This window comes from Microdochium trichocladiopsis, assembly GCF_020744255.1.
Source record: "Microdochium trichocladiopsis strain MPI-CAGE-CH-0230 chromosome Unknown B0I36scaffold_4, whole genome shotgun sequence".
NCBI classification, from domain to species: Eukaryota; Fungi; Ascomycota; class Sordariomycetes; order Xylariales; family Microdochiaceae; genus Microdochium; species Microdochium trichocladiopsis.
In genome coordinates this window covers 3,626,419-3,643,103 of record NW_025763547.1, presented here as the reverse complement: position 1 = coordinate 3,643,103, position 16,685 = coordinate 3,626,419, and the positions used below count along the sequence as shown (strand labels likewise).

Sequence of the window (16,685 nt, the reverse complement as noted above, 5' to 3'; positions counted from 1 at the left end):
AGGTAATGGCCGTCAGACCGATCTGGTTCCAGGCCGGCATAAATTCTCTTGCCTATCGGGCGGCATTGCCATTCGTCACGTAGGATAGGTGGGTATCGAGAATGTATAGCTTTTTCTACGTACAATGGATCATGAACAGAAGCCAATAACCTTGAGTCCACCAGGGAATGAACACAATAGCTAGTTCGCGCTCTTGGAGGCGCCGTTGGAACTGATCGCTGAATAGGTGAAGCTCTCCTCTCTTTATCTTCTAGTCTTTATAGTAGAGCGGGTAAAGGAGTGCCTGGATGCTTATCTTGGGGATTGGATGTAGGAGGGCTTGTATAGCTATGAAGATTTCGTTATTACTAAGCTATTTGTCTATATCGTTGCTATTGTTAAGTACGCGCTTCTTCATAATCCTGAGGATATGCGGGCTATCTTTTCGCTAGTAGTCTATGTATATGGCTTCCGTTTGTCACTGCTGAAACAGTGGGTAAGGGGGCTGGGCTAATAATCGCTAGAACTCTGGGATGTCTATTAGGTTAGTAACTGAAATTGAAGCGAAGTAGCTACGTGACTTGTATGGTTGCGGCAGGTTATCCGTAAGATTACGGAAGACCTCATCTGCGATAGCTATAAGAGTCGCTAGGGGAGCCTTTGGAATGGTCGGATTGTTCTTCTTGTTGTGAGGGCTGGTGTCGAGGGTACTGTCGAGCTACTTCGCTCCTAGGCTTATATCTGCCTGCCGTGCCTTCCTCGCGTTGTCCTAGGCGGCCGCCGCTGGGTCGATATCTTTCTTGGGAGGCATGGTGTGGGAATGTGTGTTTGTGTTAGGTAGCCTTTTAGCTGTTCTTTCTTATAAAGGGAAGGAAGGTGAAAAGGCTTTGCGAAAGGAGACTTTGTAAGGGTGGTGTGGCGTAGGCCTTGATTACTAGTATAATGATGTTCGTCGACTGAAGTGTTTTGTTTTATAAGGGTTTTTCTGATCCTTTTGTAGAGAATTGAAAGAGAGAGAGAAAGAAGAAACGGGAATGAAATAGAATGTTGGGTGATGGAGGAATGTTTCGTGTGCTTAAGGAAGGAGCGTTTGCTGGGCCTTGGGTGGTTTTGCGCGGAGGAACTGATTCTCCGTTGAATGGGTTGTTTTCTTTTGCCAAATCGTACAATTAAACGACGGTAGTTTCTGTTCTTTTGTACGCCTGTTTTTAGCTTGACTTAAGGTACTTCAGTCTGTGATTCTGATTGGAGTCGTTCTTGCGCGAGTGTCGCGTGCCTTCCTAAGTTGGCAACAGCTCACTGTTTGCACACTACTACCTGCGCCGACGAGGTGTATCGTTCCGTAGTATATGAAGGCCTGCTTTTCCTTTTCCTGCTTCCTCTTTTCGTCCTTCCTTATCGCAACCTTCCTCACGCTTCTGGGTGTTCTTTCGTCAAGATGGCCTCTAAGCAGTCGAAGCTGAAGTTCAATACCGCGAGTGGCTTAAAGCCTACGACTGCTGCCCAGCGCACAACTGCCAGCGGTCCTCCTCCTCCTGCCGCTGGGCAGTAAGGAGAACCTGTTCGATATATTCGGTATGCTTCAGAGGCTCCTTCCTTCACCGGCCAGGAAGTCGTACCCTACGAGCGACCTTAATTCAGTGGCCCTTAACCTCAGAACCCATCGGGCGCTTCTGATCCGCTTCCTAACAATACAAGCTATGTGTCTGATACGCTAGTGCCTCCTCCATACCTTAACCGCGATTATAAGATTAAGGAATCTATCCCGGAGAAGAGAGAAGAGATTATCGCGTGGCTGAAACGTCGTAATACTTCGACCGCAGTAATCACGCCTACCTATATTGCCGTAAGTGTGAACTCGTTCTTTCCCCATTTATATAAGGCTTTAGCTGATCTTGTTTAATAGGTTACGCGCCTTATAAAGATCGCGTTCCTACGTAGTAAAGCTAAAGATCGGTACTACCTCTGGCTGATACCTAATGCTTTTGACTTTATAAACGCCGCGGGCGTAGATATTAACACTCTTCTCGCACTTCAGAGAACGCCGGGTATTAGGTTTGCGATAGGCCAACCTCTGATCCTAAACGCCTAGGACGCGGGCCCTTTTGGACTCTACCTTTATTAGTTCGCCACTAAGTCTCGCCGTCGCATAGGTTATTTCGTTCAGATGTTTAGGAAGGATAACGCATTTCCTTGTAAAGGCTGTGATCGCAGAATGGGGAATGCAGGGAGCGGTGGAAGTCCTGGAATGGCGCTATTCTTTGGGTGCCGGTCTATCGTCGGTGGGTTCAGAGGCTTAGATCGACAGCTTAACTACAGCTGCGGTAACTGTCTGGCGACGATGGATAAATGCTCATACAATCATTACCAGCGCCTGTCCTTCGCTCGCGCTGGTAGGGACTTCCATATTCGTGAGGATATTGTTCCCGCTTCATTACCTAGTAGTAAAGTACTGTCCTCTGAGGACGTAGTAGCTCTCCTGGAATGGAAGAAAGAGGCATAGCATCGAGAGTATGAGGAATCGCGGAAAACATAGCTAGTTAGAACGAAGCCGGCGGAGGAGTGAATGAAGTCTCCTGACGGTTGAGAAGCAGGTATAGAACGGGGCTTTTCTACAAAGAAATGAATTGCGTTTGACTTTTCGTGTTTAAGCCTTCGTGAGAATCTTTGCCTTTCGTTATAAGGACTTCCGTAATCTGCTATACTGCGACCCCGGTACGTAGCTGATAACACGCTTTTAATGCTTAGTTGTCGTCTTCAACGTATGCGATATAGTCGTCCTTGTTAACGGGTGGAAGGCTTATAGTGATGTTGGTCTGGGGGACTTTATCTCCTACAAAAGTCCAGTCGTCGCTTATCTCCATAGGGGTTTCTTATGACCGTACTTGCTATAGTCTGGTCAGGTGTGAAAGCTTAAGGCCTGGCGCGGTGGCAGTGCCATTCGTCCATTCGTCTGTGGCCTCATCCGCTGGGGCCTAATAGCCTGTGTTATCTCTAACGAAGTGTTTCAAGCGATGATTCGGGTAAAGCCCGTCCATGGGTGCTCTGTTGAGGTCTTCCAGTCGGTATGAATTGCTGTTGTTAAGGGCCTCCCTAACAAAGTAGGGGCTATTCCATTAGTACTTAAGCTTCGCTAATCGCGACTTGTCGATGCTTCGTGGAGTGTTATAGAGTAGCATAAGATCTCCTTCTTTTAAGGGGTCCTTTCTGATCTTATACGCATCTCGCGCATCCGCTCGTTCTATAGCCTGTTTGCGCTTTTCCCGTAGGATTTAAGCGATATGCTCAACATCCCCTTAGCGTCTTTCAAGCATTCTAAGTTTATCTGTAAGCATGTCTTCTTTAGTCCTTCCTCGCTTCTAGTTGAGGATACGCTAGCTAGGGAGACTGATTTCGATTAGCAAGATCGGTCGTCTGTTATAGAGGAATTCGTAGGGGCTAACCCTATAGCCGCGTACTGAGGTACGATCTGCCCATACAATCAATCCGAGCAGTTTTGACCAGTTTCTGCCGGTGCTATTAGTCGCCTTTATAAGGCCTTTTACGATCGGGGTATATCTAGTTTCAACTAGACCTTGTCGTTGCGGATTGTAGGCTGGCCCTAGAGACATTTTTACACCGAGTTCTACGCACGCCGCTATGGCTTCCCCTTTATTTTCGGACCTATTATCACATTTGATAATGAGGGGTATGCTATGCTAATAGAAGATTCTTTCCTTAAGGAATTAAGCGATCTCGCGAAAGTTAGTATATTAAATGGCTTTTACTTCAAGATACTGGCTTAGGGAGCATCGCGCTTCCACTATTGCGATATAGCCATTATCGTCTGGCATGAACTGCATATCAAGCACCCAGGTCGTTAGCACGTCGCTTAGCTGCGAAAACATATGGGGGTCGAGCTTCTTAATATCGGAGGCCTTCTGGCACTCGGGGCAGGCTTTGAATGCTTCTTTAATCTCCCTATACATATTGTTCCACCAGTAGTCTTTCGAGATCCTGTTATAGACGGAGTCGCGACCCCGGTGTCTAAGTTACGTGTAAGCCTCTCTGATCACAGTCCTCTTATTATCGAGAGTGTCGATTACACGCCTAGGCTCTGCTTTTGTTATGGCCTTCTTCCAGAGCTAATTGTTATCAACTTGGAATCCTAGGGCGTACTTTTTAAATGCCTCTCGTTCGCGCCGCTGACTTTTGGGATTGTCAATCAGGAGCTCCGCTAGCAGCTCTCCTATAAGGAGGAAATTTACGATCTGTTAAGACCTAATGCCCCAATCCTTAGCGGGCTCCAAGTGGAGTGCCATAACCTTCGGGACTAATTGCGTTTCTTAAAATGCGGTATATTCGTAGGCGATAAGGCTGAGCAGCGCCGTGTCGATGAACTCGTCAACATCTCCCTCCTCCTCGTCATCACGCTAGTCGGACTCCTCTAACGGCTTACGAGAGAGTCCGTCCGCTACTAGATTATTTTTTCCTGAAATATGACGAATTTCAAAGTCAAACATCTTAATATATGCAATCCACCTAGTGAGCATTGCGCCAGGAAGGCTTGAGAACCCGTCGTTCAGCTGAGCAATTAGAACTTTTACGTTAGTTTGTAGTAGAAAGCGTACGCTATAGAGGTAATTACGTAACCGGCGTAGGGACTTAATGAGGGCGAGACACTCCAGCTTAGTTATATCGTAGTTGAGCTCTACGCCTTTCCACGTACCCGATTCGTACCTCGAAGGTTTGGGCTTTTCCATAATCATCTGATAGAGAACGCATCCCTAGCCGAGTAGGGAGGCGTTGACGTATAGAATGATACGACCCCCGTCTGGGCTGTAATCGATCGTGATTAACAGTGGTGGCTATATCAGCGCGTGCTTCAGGAGGTCCATTACTCCTTGCTCCGCCGAACCCCATATGAATGGAACGTTTTTTCGCAGCAATTTAGTCAAGGGGAGTACTATAATCGCGAACTCTTGGATCCATAGCCGGAAGAAGGCGCAGAGGCCGATGAACGCTCGGACATAATTAATATTCTAGTAGGGCGGCTACCGAACTATCTTCAGCACCTTAGCTTCAACCGGGCGCCGACCATTTATGCCACACATATAGCTAACAATGGTCACAGACCCGCGACAAAGCTACAGTTTCGCTGCGGAAGCCGATGCTCCTACCAGTTCGAAGGCTAGTAACGTTGCGTCGACGTTCTCTAGGTGTTCTAGGATGTACTTGCGAACACTAGGGGCAGCCTCCTCCTCGTCATATATAGACGTAGGTCCTTTGATAGCCACGTCGTTAAAGAACACATCGCACACTTCTGACTAGAGGCCGAAGAAGATCCTAGCGACGACCTGAAGGAAATGTGCGACAGAATTCGTATAGCCCTGGGGGAGGGTTGTTATACGGAAAAGACCAAGTTCCGTCGCGAATATCGTCAGATCGCGGCTAGCGACTGCGAGCCGGCACTGGTCATAACTAGAGAAGAAGTCGAAAATGGAGAGCACCTTATATATCGCGAATTGTTCCGCGAAGGTATTAGGGGTCTTGGGCAGCATAGCGTCCCTGATCGTTTGTGCATTAAGCTTAGTGGCCGAGTTAATAAGCCGTAGACTACCGTCTTTCTTTTTAACGATAAACTATGTATTGCGGTAGGCTCCGTAACCCTCCTCAATAATGCGCCTTGTAATACGTTTACGGAGCTCCTTATACATACGAGGTTTTAGCGCCCTATGAATGGGGATGCTCTTCGCTTACCAGGCCTCGTGCGGTACGGTACGGATAACGTAGTCAGGGGAAACTTCTGATCGGATAGTTCCAACCTCCTCCTATTCCCAAGCAAGGGCCATCTCCCGTCGAATTAAGATTTCCACTAGGAGGTCGGTCTCTTAGGGAGTCAGGTCCGACTTAGTCTCAATGGTTACAAGGAGCTTCGTAAGTCTGTCCGCCGTTAAACGCGTGCCTCTAGGCTTCTTTGCGAAGCGCGGGTAGATGTTCGTGAACAGGCCTCCTTATTATGAGAGTTCTGGTCCTTCCATATCGTCCTGAACCTCTTCGAGGGCTTTGTCTTTCCAATGGATCTCCCCTGGTGGGGTTGATTCCCCGGGCCTAGTAGTGTCGACCGGGTGTACCTTGCGCTACTTGGGCTTGTAGAGCGTATTAATGATCGCCACTTGCGGCTGCTTATGTGCTGTTCGTGAATAAGGGTTTGTGTCGCCAGATTGTCGGTCTATCGGTGTTTTCGCAAGCTTACGTATCATACTGGAGAACTGGTCGTCCGTAAGGGCCCCGAGGATCCTGTCGCCTTCCTCCAATCCAAGATTAGTAATTTCCTCACATGTAAACTCTTATCGCGGTCCATATGCGCTAACGACAAATATTCGTGGATGGGCAGGGTCTGTCTTGATTTCCGCTATATCGACCCTTACTACAGCGTCCGCGCTTTTCCCGTAGCAATAAGGGCGGCTATTCTAGCCCCTTCGGTGCCATGTTTCTGCGTGACTTTCTCTCGTAGAGGGATTATCAGGTAGGTGGTGCCGAACGTTATTGCGCATATGTGCCAGCTATGCTCCTGGTAGAGGTTGACGTACCCTTCGTCAATGAAGTCCTGGCTTAGGAGTAAAGGGTGATTGGCTTGCTAATTAGGGATAACGTAGAGGTTTGTTAGTATTATGAACTTTCTAGCAAGCTAAAGCCGCGCGTTAGGAACGACGCCTTCAAACTGCTAGCGAGAACCATCTCCTTTATCAAATGTGCTGTAGGACATATCTGTGGACGACATTGGAAGCTTGTTTCGCCGTACATATCCGCTAGAAATAACGGAGACTTATGCGCCGCTATCGATGATCGCTTCGATATCTTCTTCTCCTCCTCCATACCTAATCTTAATCTTAATCTTATATAGCGGGAACACGCGGCCTTGGAGTGCAGTAGTAGAGGCCCCTGTTAGGAGAAGGTTCGGCAAGTCTTCCTACTACGGGTTCTTGTGAGGCTCTTCCTAATCGCAAGCTGTGGGGAGCGAGGCTAGGAGGCCGGCGTCTATTGCTCGCACTGTTGCGATTGTCGCGTTGTCCTCGGTCTCAATGCGCGATGGGGCATATTCGGGCACTACTATATTCATTGCTGCAGGCTTCTTTCCTAGGAGCGGAACGCGTAGTACGTCGTACGTAGGAATTCTAAGGCGGTCTTTCCGATCCCGGATTTCGGCTAGGAGGCACTCCTCGTAGGCCGGGATCGTTCGAATGAGGTCCTACATAGTAACGTCCACTTTACGGTCTAGGTGTTGGACGACCCGGTCTCTGAGGTGACCTAACGGGTCTGGGGCACCTGGCGCCGGTTTTACGGGATGAGGTAGTACCTGATCCCGCGGAGGAAAGGAGTCGTTCTATATATCTTCTTCTCGGACTCTTTTTATCGGAGGTGAGCTATCCGCCCCTCTTAATGCTAGCACCCGTGCATGTTTAGGGGTCATTGCGAATTGAACATACGTGTAGGTTTCGTGGTCGAAAGGCTGTTCCGGCGTGAACTTATAGTCTACGAGCGGCTCTTCCTGATCCTGATCGCTAGGTATCGACAGCAGGGAGATCTAGACTGGGGGCGGACCTTGAGCTGCCTTTTCCTTCTCCTCTCCGACCTTGACGACCGTCTCTATGAGTAATCGTTCATCGTCCGAGAGTGGGATTTGTCGTGCTATTTTAAGCGTGGTGTAGAACCTCTTCCTGTACTTATGAGGCATTGAGGACTCGCGGAAGACGTAGTAGATGAACTCGGTCAGAAAGCAACTCTCGTTTTTGCGCGCGCGTCGGACCACGTAGGAGGGGACTTGCACCCATGAGCCTATGGGGTCTCTGCTCGACCTAAAGTAGTATTCTTTGTGATCGTAGTCCTAGAAACAAATGCTATTTTGCTCGAAGAGAGCAGCGTTCTTATATGCTCTGGTAGTATGTCCTTTAATCCCGTCGAAGTAGCAGCGTACGTCAGATTGCTGGCCTCGCCCATATATGCCGGCGAAGTTGCGATTCTGGGCCCGACCTATTCCTGATCCGGACTGCAGTCCTTGGGACGACCCAGCTTGTAGGGCATTGATAGCAATGGGATTAGGGTTTACCGTACGAAACTGGACAGATTTGACTATCTCGGTTAGCTCCTTAATAGCATTAACGTTCGCTAGCTGGAGTGACTGAAATCCGGAAATGAGACTCTCCACTGCCTGATCTGTAGGGGCAGTTGAGCGCTCCTCTGTTTTTTGTGCCCTGATTGGGGGTGCGTACTCCTGCGGGATGTTCTGATCACGGTTCTCGATCACGGGTGCTATTGCTACGCGGGTCTAACGGGTCGACGTCGTTGGGCGCTGGTTATGGGTGTCTAAGGCCTGCTTAAGGCCGGTCCAAGTAGTAACAGCCCCGATAGCCTTCTTATAAGGCATGTCTCTATGTATCGTCCAATTGTACGCGTTTTCCGACTTAAGGGCTTGAATCATTACGTGGGCGTTAATCCTCGACCAGAAGTTCGCTGTGAATCTGTTCTTCTTCAAGTGATCATTAGTGCTGTTGCCCTCCTGCTTCATAATTTCTGATATAATGACCTGGTGATCGATTACGTAGGTACTAATGTTACTTGGCTCAGTCAGGACGGCCCCTGTTTCGAGGTCGCGGAGGCGATCCTGCGGTCGTTGCTTCTGCTTACTATCCTGAACTTTGAAAGCCTTAAGCAATGCTTTACGGGCCTCTTTCTAGTCTTGATATTTGCCGAGAATAGTACCGACGCGCTGCTCCTGGAGGGAGTCCTTGGTCCAGCACCGCAGGTCCGCTAACAGGTCCTGCTCGGTATGGCGGCGGCGCCTGAACATACGTTCAACCCCTTCGATCCATTCGGTAATATCGTAGCCATTAAACTTCAAAGCCGGGTAATGCTCAGGATTAGGGAGTGCCTCCTATATAACGTACTATGCGGTGCTTTGGACTTAGGCTAGAGCACCTGGGTTCACGTCGTTACTAGCCATGGTAGGAGCTTCCTCTAACTCTAAGGTAGGCGTCAAAGTAGTAGGCGTCGTTGCGGAGGAAGAGAGGCGATCACTTTGGCCGGGGACTTTAAGGGACGCAGCGGCAGCTGTGGAAGCCTCTGTTGGAGGGATAGGAACAGTGCTTCTGGTGGATTGGGGAGTCGTGAGACTCTCCGGGTTGGTCTGTATGACCGGAACTGACTTGAATCTGTGATGCTTGGGTCGTATGACTACGACCGGCTTTAGCATTTGCTGATCAGGGTCTTGCTCTTGTGATTGCTGCTGTGTCGTCTCCATGAGTGCTGAGTGTCGTCTTTTGAGGCCTTCTTTATATATGTTATGGTTTGTTCCCTAGCGGACCGCTCCGCTGCGGTGACTTTAGAGTTTGTTGGCTATGTGGCCCAAGCCTTCTTTAACAATTTCCAGGAGTGTTCTTGCTGCCAGGGCTATCGACAGTGCCGCGTTGATGAGGTGAAGTAGGAATGCTATGAAAAAGCTTTCCTCCTGTTCCCTTAATCCCCTTACTATAGGATCTTTAGGGTCTAGAATAGGGGTCCATAGGTTTGATATTTGGCGGTATCTTCTGTTCTCGGCCTGTGCTATGCTGTACCCTTGCTGGCTTAGTGGTTCTTCATCTCTTTTGGCTTTCGTGTTTGCCACAACCCTTGCTAGGTGACTGGGCACGGGCCATTGGACTTGCTGTATCGTGAAAAGGGGCAGCTTCGTTTCTTTCTTCGGTATTTCAGGGTCTTTCTTGGTGCCCGGTTCTTGCGTGTCTTTATCGTGTTGCGATCTCTAAGTAGCCCTTTCTTCTCTAGGGTTTCTTACCACTCTTCTTGTGTCGTTTACTTTGCTTGTGTCCTAGATGGATTCATGGTGAGGAGGTGACGATGAAAACAAGCCTGTCCGGGGGAGCCATTTGTCCTGGGGCGGATGAGGGTTCTCCTGATCGGGGACAAAACAACCACCACGACCGAAGGGAGTTCACCGCTTGCCAGTTTCGGCGGTGTTTCCGGCGAGGTTCACTCTGGCCCTGGGCCAGAGTGAGGGCATTCCCAGATAGGGGGCCAACCCAGATTTTCGAGGGGGGGGAGCCAGCCGCATCAACAGCGCCCTGTTGACGCGACACTTGTGAGGGAATCTCTGATCATGGCATTGTCAGTCAATTGCGTACAAGAACGGGTGCAGAAGCGCAGGAATTCAATGGGGTGGAAAATCAAGTCGGATTGGTGAAGCTGAGTGATGGATGTGAGGCTCCATGCTATGAAAAACGTCACGATAGCTTCAAGCCTTAAGTAGTACTGTACAAATATGCCCCTGATCAGTCTATCCCGCACTGCCCTGACACATTACCTTTATACTTTAGCGATCAATCTAAGTATTATCCTCACCCTCCACTTAACCTAGTTACTCAATTAATCCGAGTATAATATCTCGTAAGAGACACGAACGATAACCCCTCGAGAGTACGATAAGCACGGAGTTAGTATTACATAAGGTCGCTACCTACCTTATTCAGAATATCAACCCCACAGCGCCGATTAGACGGCTAACCCCGGAGATCGGATCGTGACAATCTGCAATCCCTTGAGCGGCACTGGTAGGGCCGATGCTGGTTTGAGAGCCGCGCTAGTCGAAAGCCCCCCTGCCATGCCGTATTTTTAATACGAATCCGAAGTACGTCCCATCCCAGCTTGGGGCCCTGCATCCTTGTTTCCCCCTTACCCCCTCTCCCCCTTACTTGGGCTCCGTGGTCGTCATCGGCCACGACTACGGACCGCGGGACAATCTGATGCGGCCAAGGCGGCGTGCTAGATAGTCCGTCTTTGGTTGCAGCTGAAGCCCCAGTCAAGAATCCGGTTTACTCGCGGGCTCGGCTACGTCGGGGCCCGGCTACAGCACGGCGAGTCAGGCAGGCAGGCTTGGTGAGATCCCCCGTTAAGCACGCTGCGGCTGATCGGCCGGATAAATGACAACGCCACAACCGCTACGAGCCTCCTGAGCTTGCTGGGACTCCTTCTTGTAGCGTCCCGGCCCGCCTTTTGAGTTTCGAGAAGGGACAGGCAGCCTGTCAAAGTCAGGCTGCATGGGCCGAGACCAGTTGCCCCTAGCTCTGGCTAGCGCTACACTCGCGAGGTTCCCGTTTCTCATACTATAGTAATCAAGCTACACTGTTCAGAAGTTTCAGGGATGCAGCACATTTCGGCCGTTCCCGGTTGAAGAGCCCGACGGGACAGCCGGGATAGCCGGGCGCAGCCTCGAGTAGCCGCCCGCCCTTAGCGCAACAACTGCCGGAGAACGCGCGTCGATCTGCAGGCTCAAGCGGGGCCGTATGAACTGGGGTCGCGCGTCGACGTCGTACTTAACAGGGGGGGGGAAACCGCCGTATCAGACAGCGGGTTCTTTCGGAACTACACCCTGGCAGTACGTACACGCGATACGAAGACGAGGAGAAACGCTCCTGTTCTTGTGCATCGGAGTGTAAGCGCCTGGGCTCCTCTTCTTCGTGTTCGTAACCCATAACGTCGACCTGAAACTTGCAGTCTTCACCAGTTCCACATTGCCCTGTCCCTATTCCATGGTACGTCGACCATGTTTGCTTTGAGTGGAGCCCTGGCGCCGGGCTATTTGGAACGCCCGGCAGTGTCAAGGACGAGACTGCGCAGAAAAACAGGCTGCCCTCATAGGGGATCGACTGAGACGGGGAACCCACCTCCATTCTTTTGCACCAGCCGAGGTCCCCAGACTTGAGCCCGCCTACGATGCAGGTTTCCAGGTCAATCTGTGCATAAGGAGAGGACGTCAATATAACCCATTGACAATTCACTCGTGTTGAAGGGTTATATCGCCGACAATGTCCAGCAGACCGCAGCCGTCTGCCCCTCTGTAAACATGCACTCTCCTCACGAGGGTGGCAACGACAGCCATGAGCTCATCGAAAGGTCGGCGCTTGTCGAAGCCCTACTCGCGGGGCTCGATGCATCACGGGAGGTCGTTGCAGAGCACGCTATGCACATCTCTGACGCTGCGGGCTTGAACTCTTACGTGATGGCGGGAGACCAGAACTCGTCCATTGGCGAAGTCATGGGCAAATGCTTCTGACTGGCATTGATCGGCGACAGCACTCCGTCTACAAGAGGTCCAGTACAGGTACAACCACTGGGTAGCTTGTCTAAAGGCGGTCGTCGAAAGTCACCGGAGAAGGACAGGGGACCGCCGTTAGTCAAGGGACGGCGCCGATGTCGAGGATCAATCACAAACATCTGGAAGTACTGCATTTTCTGCATGATGAAGGTGCCTTACCCTGCGTCGGAGGAATGTGTTCTTGCTCATCCATAAGAAGACTGTTCATTATCTGGCTAGGCCCCAAGCACACCATTGGCATTGTGTCACCCATATCTGCAGAGTTAAGTGCCATAGTCGTCCAGGGGGTGCGCAAGCAGCAATTGTGCATGCTTCGCTTGATCACGACTACACTGGCTCGAGCATGGTATGGGCAACCTGAAAACACAAGAAATGCTCACGCAGACACACTTACTCGGGCTACAGTACTTGACATGCGAAGATAGCCCGCGGTCCGCAAACAGATTCGATCATGGGGGACGGTCCCGCATTGGCCTCGTGTCTGGCTGTGGTCCTCTCGGTGAACAGGTGAACACGCCGTTTAGTCATCGGCATCGGCCAGCTTGTCAGGGCTGGATCCTTGTCTTGTTCCGGTTTATTTTGGACGGCTGCCAGTACGTACACGGCAGTCTTCGCTTCATGGCGAGCCAGCCGTGTCATGTGTGGTAGTAGCGCATATCTGCTCCATCTCTACGTAGGGCCCCTGTGGCGCAGCTCATGGAACGTCATGGTTCACGGGTTTCGCCAACCACCGAGCTCCCGACCACCAGCAAGATGGTTCTCGGGGTTTAGCTCTGGAACCGCCAGTTTGCTGACTACGAGGCCTGCGCGCCGGCGGCGAGATGGCTGCCTGCGGGCACCCTGCTGATACCCCGCGAGATATTTAGTTCTCGACTGAGCCCACTCATTTCGAGATGTCCATATCCTCACCAGAAACGTCGACACCATCACGCCTCCCAACCATCACATAACGACTATCCCTTTCGCCGACCACGCCTCGAAGCACGAAATCTTACCATCGAAACATGGCAGCCCACAAGCCTTTCAAAGTCATCATAGCTGGTGGCGGCGTCGCGGGGCTGACCCTCGCACAGATGTTTGAGAAATTCGACATTGACTATGTCCTACTAGAGGCCTATCAGGACATTACGCCACCTGTGGGCGCCAGCATCGGGCTCATGCCCAACGGCCTACTCGTGCTCGATCAGATTGGGTGCTATGAAGCAGTCCGCAAGGTAGCCGAAAGCGCAAACAATGGCGAGGCTTACACGCGCGATCCAAATGGGCGGCCTCTCAGTGTGCAACGGTCACTCTTTCAACATCTCGGCAAACGGTGAGCACAATCTCTAGCCAGGGTTATGACCTAGAGCTTGAAAGTATTAGGACCTGACTGACGCTGAGTAGTCATGGCTATGAAATACTTTTCTTCGATCGGCAGTGGCTCCTCAAAGTACTGTACGATCAACTTCGCCACAAAGATAGGGTCCGTATAAACCAGAGAGTGCAGAAGATCACCACCGGTCCGACAGGTGTCGAGGTTACAACTACAAACGGCGAAACCTTCTCTGGATCCATAGTTATTGGTGCAGACGGCATTCATAGCACTGTTCGGCAAGAAATGCGAAGGTTGGCGGACGATCGATCCCCCGGGTACTTCCCCCAGGGAGAAGAAGACAACGTCCCCAGCTACTACCAGTGCAGCTTTGGTATTGCGCAAGACGTCAAGAACTGGATCCAAGGCGAGCAGACGACTACCTGCGGCCACGGTAAGTCATTCCTTGTGGCCTCTGGCCCGGAGGGTCGCTGTTACTGGTTCCTGTTGATCAAGCTGCCCAACGTTATGCGCGGCAAGAACATACCAAAGTTCACAAAGCAAGACGAGGAGAAGATGGTCCAAGAGAGCCGGGGTTTGAAGATCAAGGAGAACCTCACTTTCGGAGAGGTCTACGATAAACGCATCAGCTCTACTCTAACGGCTCTCCACGAGGTCGTCTTTGAGAAGTGGTTCTACGAGCGTATAATGCTTATTGGTGACTCCGCCCACAAGGTCAGTACCCAACACGTTGTGCCGAGCGCCCGACAGACAGGTGAATATGGCTAACAAAGCGCTCGTTACAGCCAAATCCGATCGGCGGCATGGGTGGGAACGGTGCCATCGAGTCTGCAGCCGAGCTCCTCAACCATCTTCTTGACGTTCGAGATCGGCGAGTCGGAGGCCTCGATGGCATCGGCACTGCTGAAGTCCAGGAAATCTTCCAGCAGCTACAGCAGACCCGGTTCAACCGAGCCACTGAGATCGTCGAAGCAGCTCACAAACAACAAGCCCTCTTGGCGTACGAGAACCCCTTCATCTCTCAGGCAATCCTGCATGTCGGCGCACGTCTTCTCAGTGGCGGCGACAATACCCTGGCCCTGATGGGGTCTCAAATTGTTGGTGGATCAAGGCTGAAGCATGCGCCCGTTCCTTCTCGGCCCCGCGTCATCCCATTCGAGCACGAACTTCCCGCAGCTCAGTTCAGTGCACAACATCACACCATCATCCGAATTGTATACTGCCTTATCTTAGGAGCTCTCCTCTTGTTCGCGACGAGGGCCTTCGGTCAGTCTGTCCCTTGGGTCGATCTGCTGACAGTTGGCAAAACTCTGCCGGCTGATGCTAAGGCTCAAGCTGCACTGGTCACGGTCCAGCTCATCGCCCCCCTCCTGGTCTGGGTAGTCGAGGCCTACAGGGCCGGCAACCAAAACAGTCTTGTCTCCTTGCCGACACTATTCGCCGCAGCTACCTCGTTCCTCGGCATCAGTCGGGTTGTACTCCTTTATGCCATCGCTATGACCACGTCGCCACTGCTCAATCCAGCACACCGCGCAATCCAGCCGGCGGCCGTTAAATCGATTCTGCCAGCTCTTCTTCTGGGCTATATCATTCCGAGTATAGTGATGGTCTCTCAGCTTGGTGATGGAGTCGCGGTCCCTACGACTCTCTGGCACTTCGCGCCCGCTATGTTCTCGCTCGGCACCGCCATCATCTGGAAGACTACGGCGCTGTTACGAAACCATCGCGAGGTCGCGAGCAAGGTTTCCGACGGCAATGATGACCAGAATTTGGACCGCTATAGAGATCTCGAGCTTCCCATCCTGAACGCGACTTACATCGCCGCGTTCCTGGCATTGAGCAGTACCCACACCTGGGCTCTGGTAAACGCCAGTTTCTCTTCCTCAGGACCAGCTGTCTTTGGGATTAATGTTCTTGTCAATCAATTCCCTATATTCGACCTCACGCGGGCGCTGCCGGCGATCCTCCTTTTCGAATTGTACACCGTATACGAAATGCGGCGCCTTGGCCAGATCACAACCATTACGGCTATCCGCGCGGCTTGTCTCGTCTTGCTAGCGCAGATTCTCGTCGGCCCCGGCGCTTCATGGATTGGTCTGTGGTTCTGGCGTGAGAACACTATTGCTGGGCTGTCGACTTTAAACGAGAAGAACTAGTATAAGAGAGACAAGGGGTCGAGACTTCTTACTTCCCCGGCCATCATTCGCGGCCGTATTTGACTTTACGAGGTTAAGAAATTGGTTGGCAGGTGTGACGACCTGGCATCTGGTTGACGTCGAATCACATCTCTTGAAGAGAGAACACTCCTTTTTAACATTCCGAATTTCGCTTTGACCTCAGCCTCCTTTGCCTGCATTAGAGCATTGATCCCACTCAAGACTCGTATATCGGCAGCCTCCATCTCCAGGAAATCGACCTTAACCAAGGCGGATCGGTAGCACCAGTGCGGATTGCAAGGCTGCCACCAGCTTCGACGACAGCGGCGAGTGCGATGTATTTCTCAGCAGCTATAAAAATACTATCTTCCTTGCTGGGAACGGCCGGGGGAGGACGAGGTCGTGAGCTATGGTATACTGGTCTCTGACCCCTTCTCGAGGTTTGTTGCTCGGAAACATTTTTATCGTATGCGAGCCGCCTTGAAAGTTCTGTGATTGGGGGAAGCGAGGTGCTTGATCTTTTGTATGTGAAATATATGTAAGTGATTGTACAGCTATAGAAAGAGATCCGGCAGGCATTTCTATCTGCCTGATATATACTTGCAGGACCGGCGACTGCCTTTAGTGTAACTGTACTGCTAGCTATAACAACGCCCGCGCCCCTATACATGTTTTCCTACTCGCGGTGTAAGCGCGGACTAATGGTGGCGGGCTGCACTGAATCTCGCCATGGGCGCGGCAGTATTGTGAGGAGTATAGTGTGCAGGCTGTGTGGGTTGGTTGCCGTGAGTTGCACGAAAAGTAACCAACGTGCATACAGGGGAGCGTCAGTAAAATTCTGGCGGCTTTCGCGATGGCCGCATTGTCGGAAGGTTTCAGCCCGTTTGTGATATCTACGTGCTTTAACGCGCTTGATTCCTTTTTGATTCAAAGCCTCATGTTGCTTGGTTGCGCGGTCTGGGCTCGCGCGCGAACACCTGTCAAGCATACATTATCAAGGACCAAACGACCGTTCACACCCAAAGGTCTCGGCCTGCGGGAAAGAGCTGCCGGCCGTTGTCCGTGTGCCCGACCTCAAGAAACTAATGATCGGATGCCCGGGTGCCCTTCA

At 51.3% G+C, this 16,685-nt stretch overlaps 4 protein-coding genes across 4 annotated transcripts; 1 reads left to right on the top strand and 3 right to left on the bottom strand.

Annotated features, from left to right (window-relative positions):
• Window positions 1-3,353: 3,353 nt before the first annotated feature.
• On the bottom strand, window positions 3,354-3,668 carry B0I36DRAFT_240390 (uncharacterized protein; the record flags this gene model as incomplete). Its single annotated transcript, XM_046149760.1, has 1 exon — window positions 3,354-3,668. A coding segment is annotated over one exon (315 nt), but the record flags the coding sequence as incomplete, so codon positions are not given.
• Window positions 3,669-3,731: 63 nt separating this feature from the next.
• On the bottom strand, window positions 3,732-4,004 carry B0I36DRAFT_241281 (uncharacterized protein; the record flags this gene model as incomplete). The annotated part of the gene is made up of 1 exon (XM_046149832.1): window positions 3,732-4,004. A coding segment is annotated over one exon (273 nt), but the record flags the coding sequence as incomplete, so codon positions are not given.
• A 6,896-nt stretch (window positions 4,005-10,900) lies between these two features.
• B0I36DRAFT_348754 (uncharacterized protein) lies at window positions 10,901-12,249 on the bottom strand (the record flags this gene model as incomplete). Its single annotated transcript, XM_046156720.1, has 4 exons — window positions 10,901-11,114; window positions 11,395-11,533; window positions 11,676-11,719; window positions 12,008-12,249. The coding sequence occupies 4 exons, from the start codon at window positions 12,247-12,249 to the stop codon at window positions 10,901-10,903; spliced, it is 639 nt and encodes a 212-aa protein (XP_046014574.1).
• An 861-nt stretch (window positions 12,250-13,110) lies between these two features.
• On the top strand, window positions 13,111-15,574 carry B0I36DRAFT_408457 (FAD binding domain protein; the record flags this gene model as incomplete). Its single annotated transcript, XM_046161867.1, has 3 exons — window positions 13,111-13,418; window positions 13,490-14,132; window positions 14,204-15,574. The coding sequence occupies 3 exons, from the start codon at window positions 13,111-13,113 to the stop codon at window positions 15,572-15,574; spliced, it is 2,322 nt and encodes a 773-aa protein (XP_046014573.1).
• Between the last annotated feature and the right edge of the window lie 1,111 nt (window positions 15,575-16,685).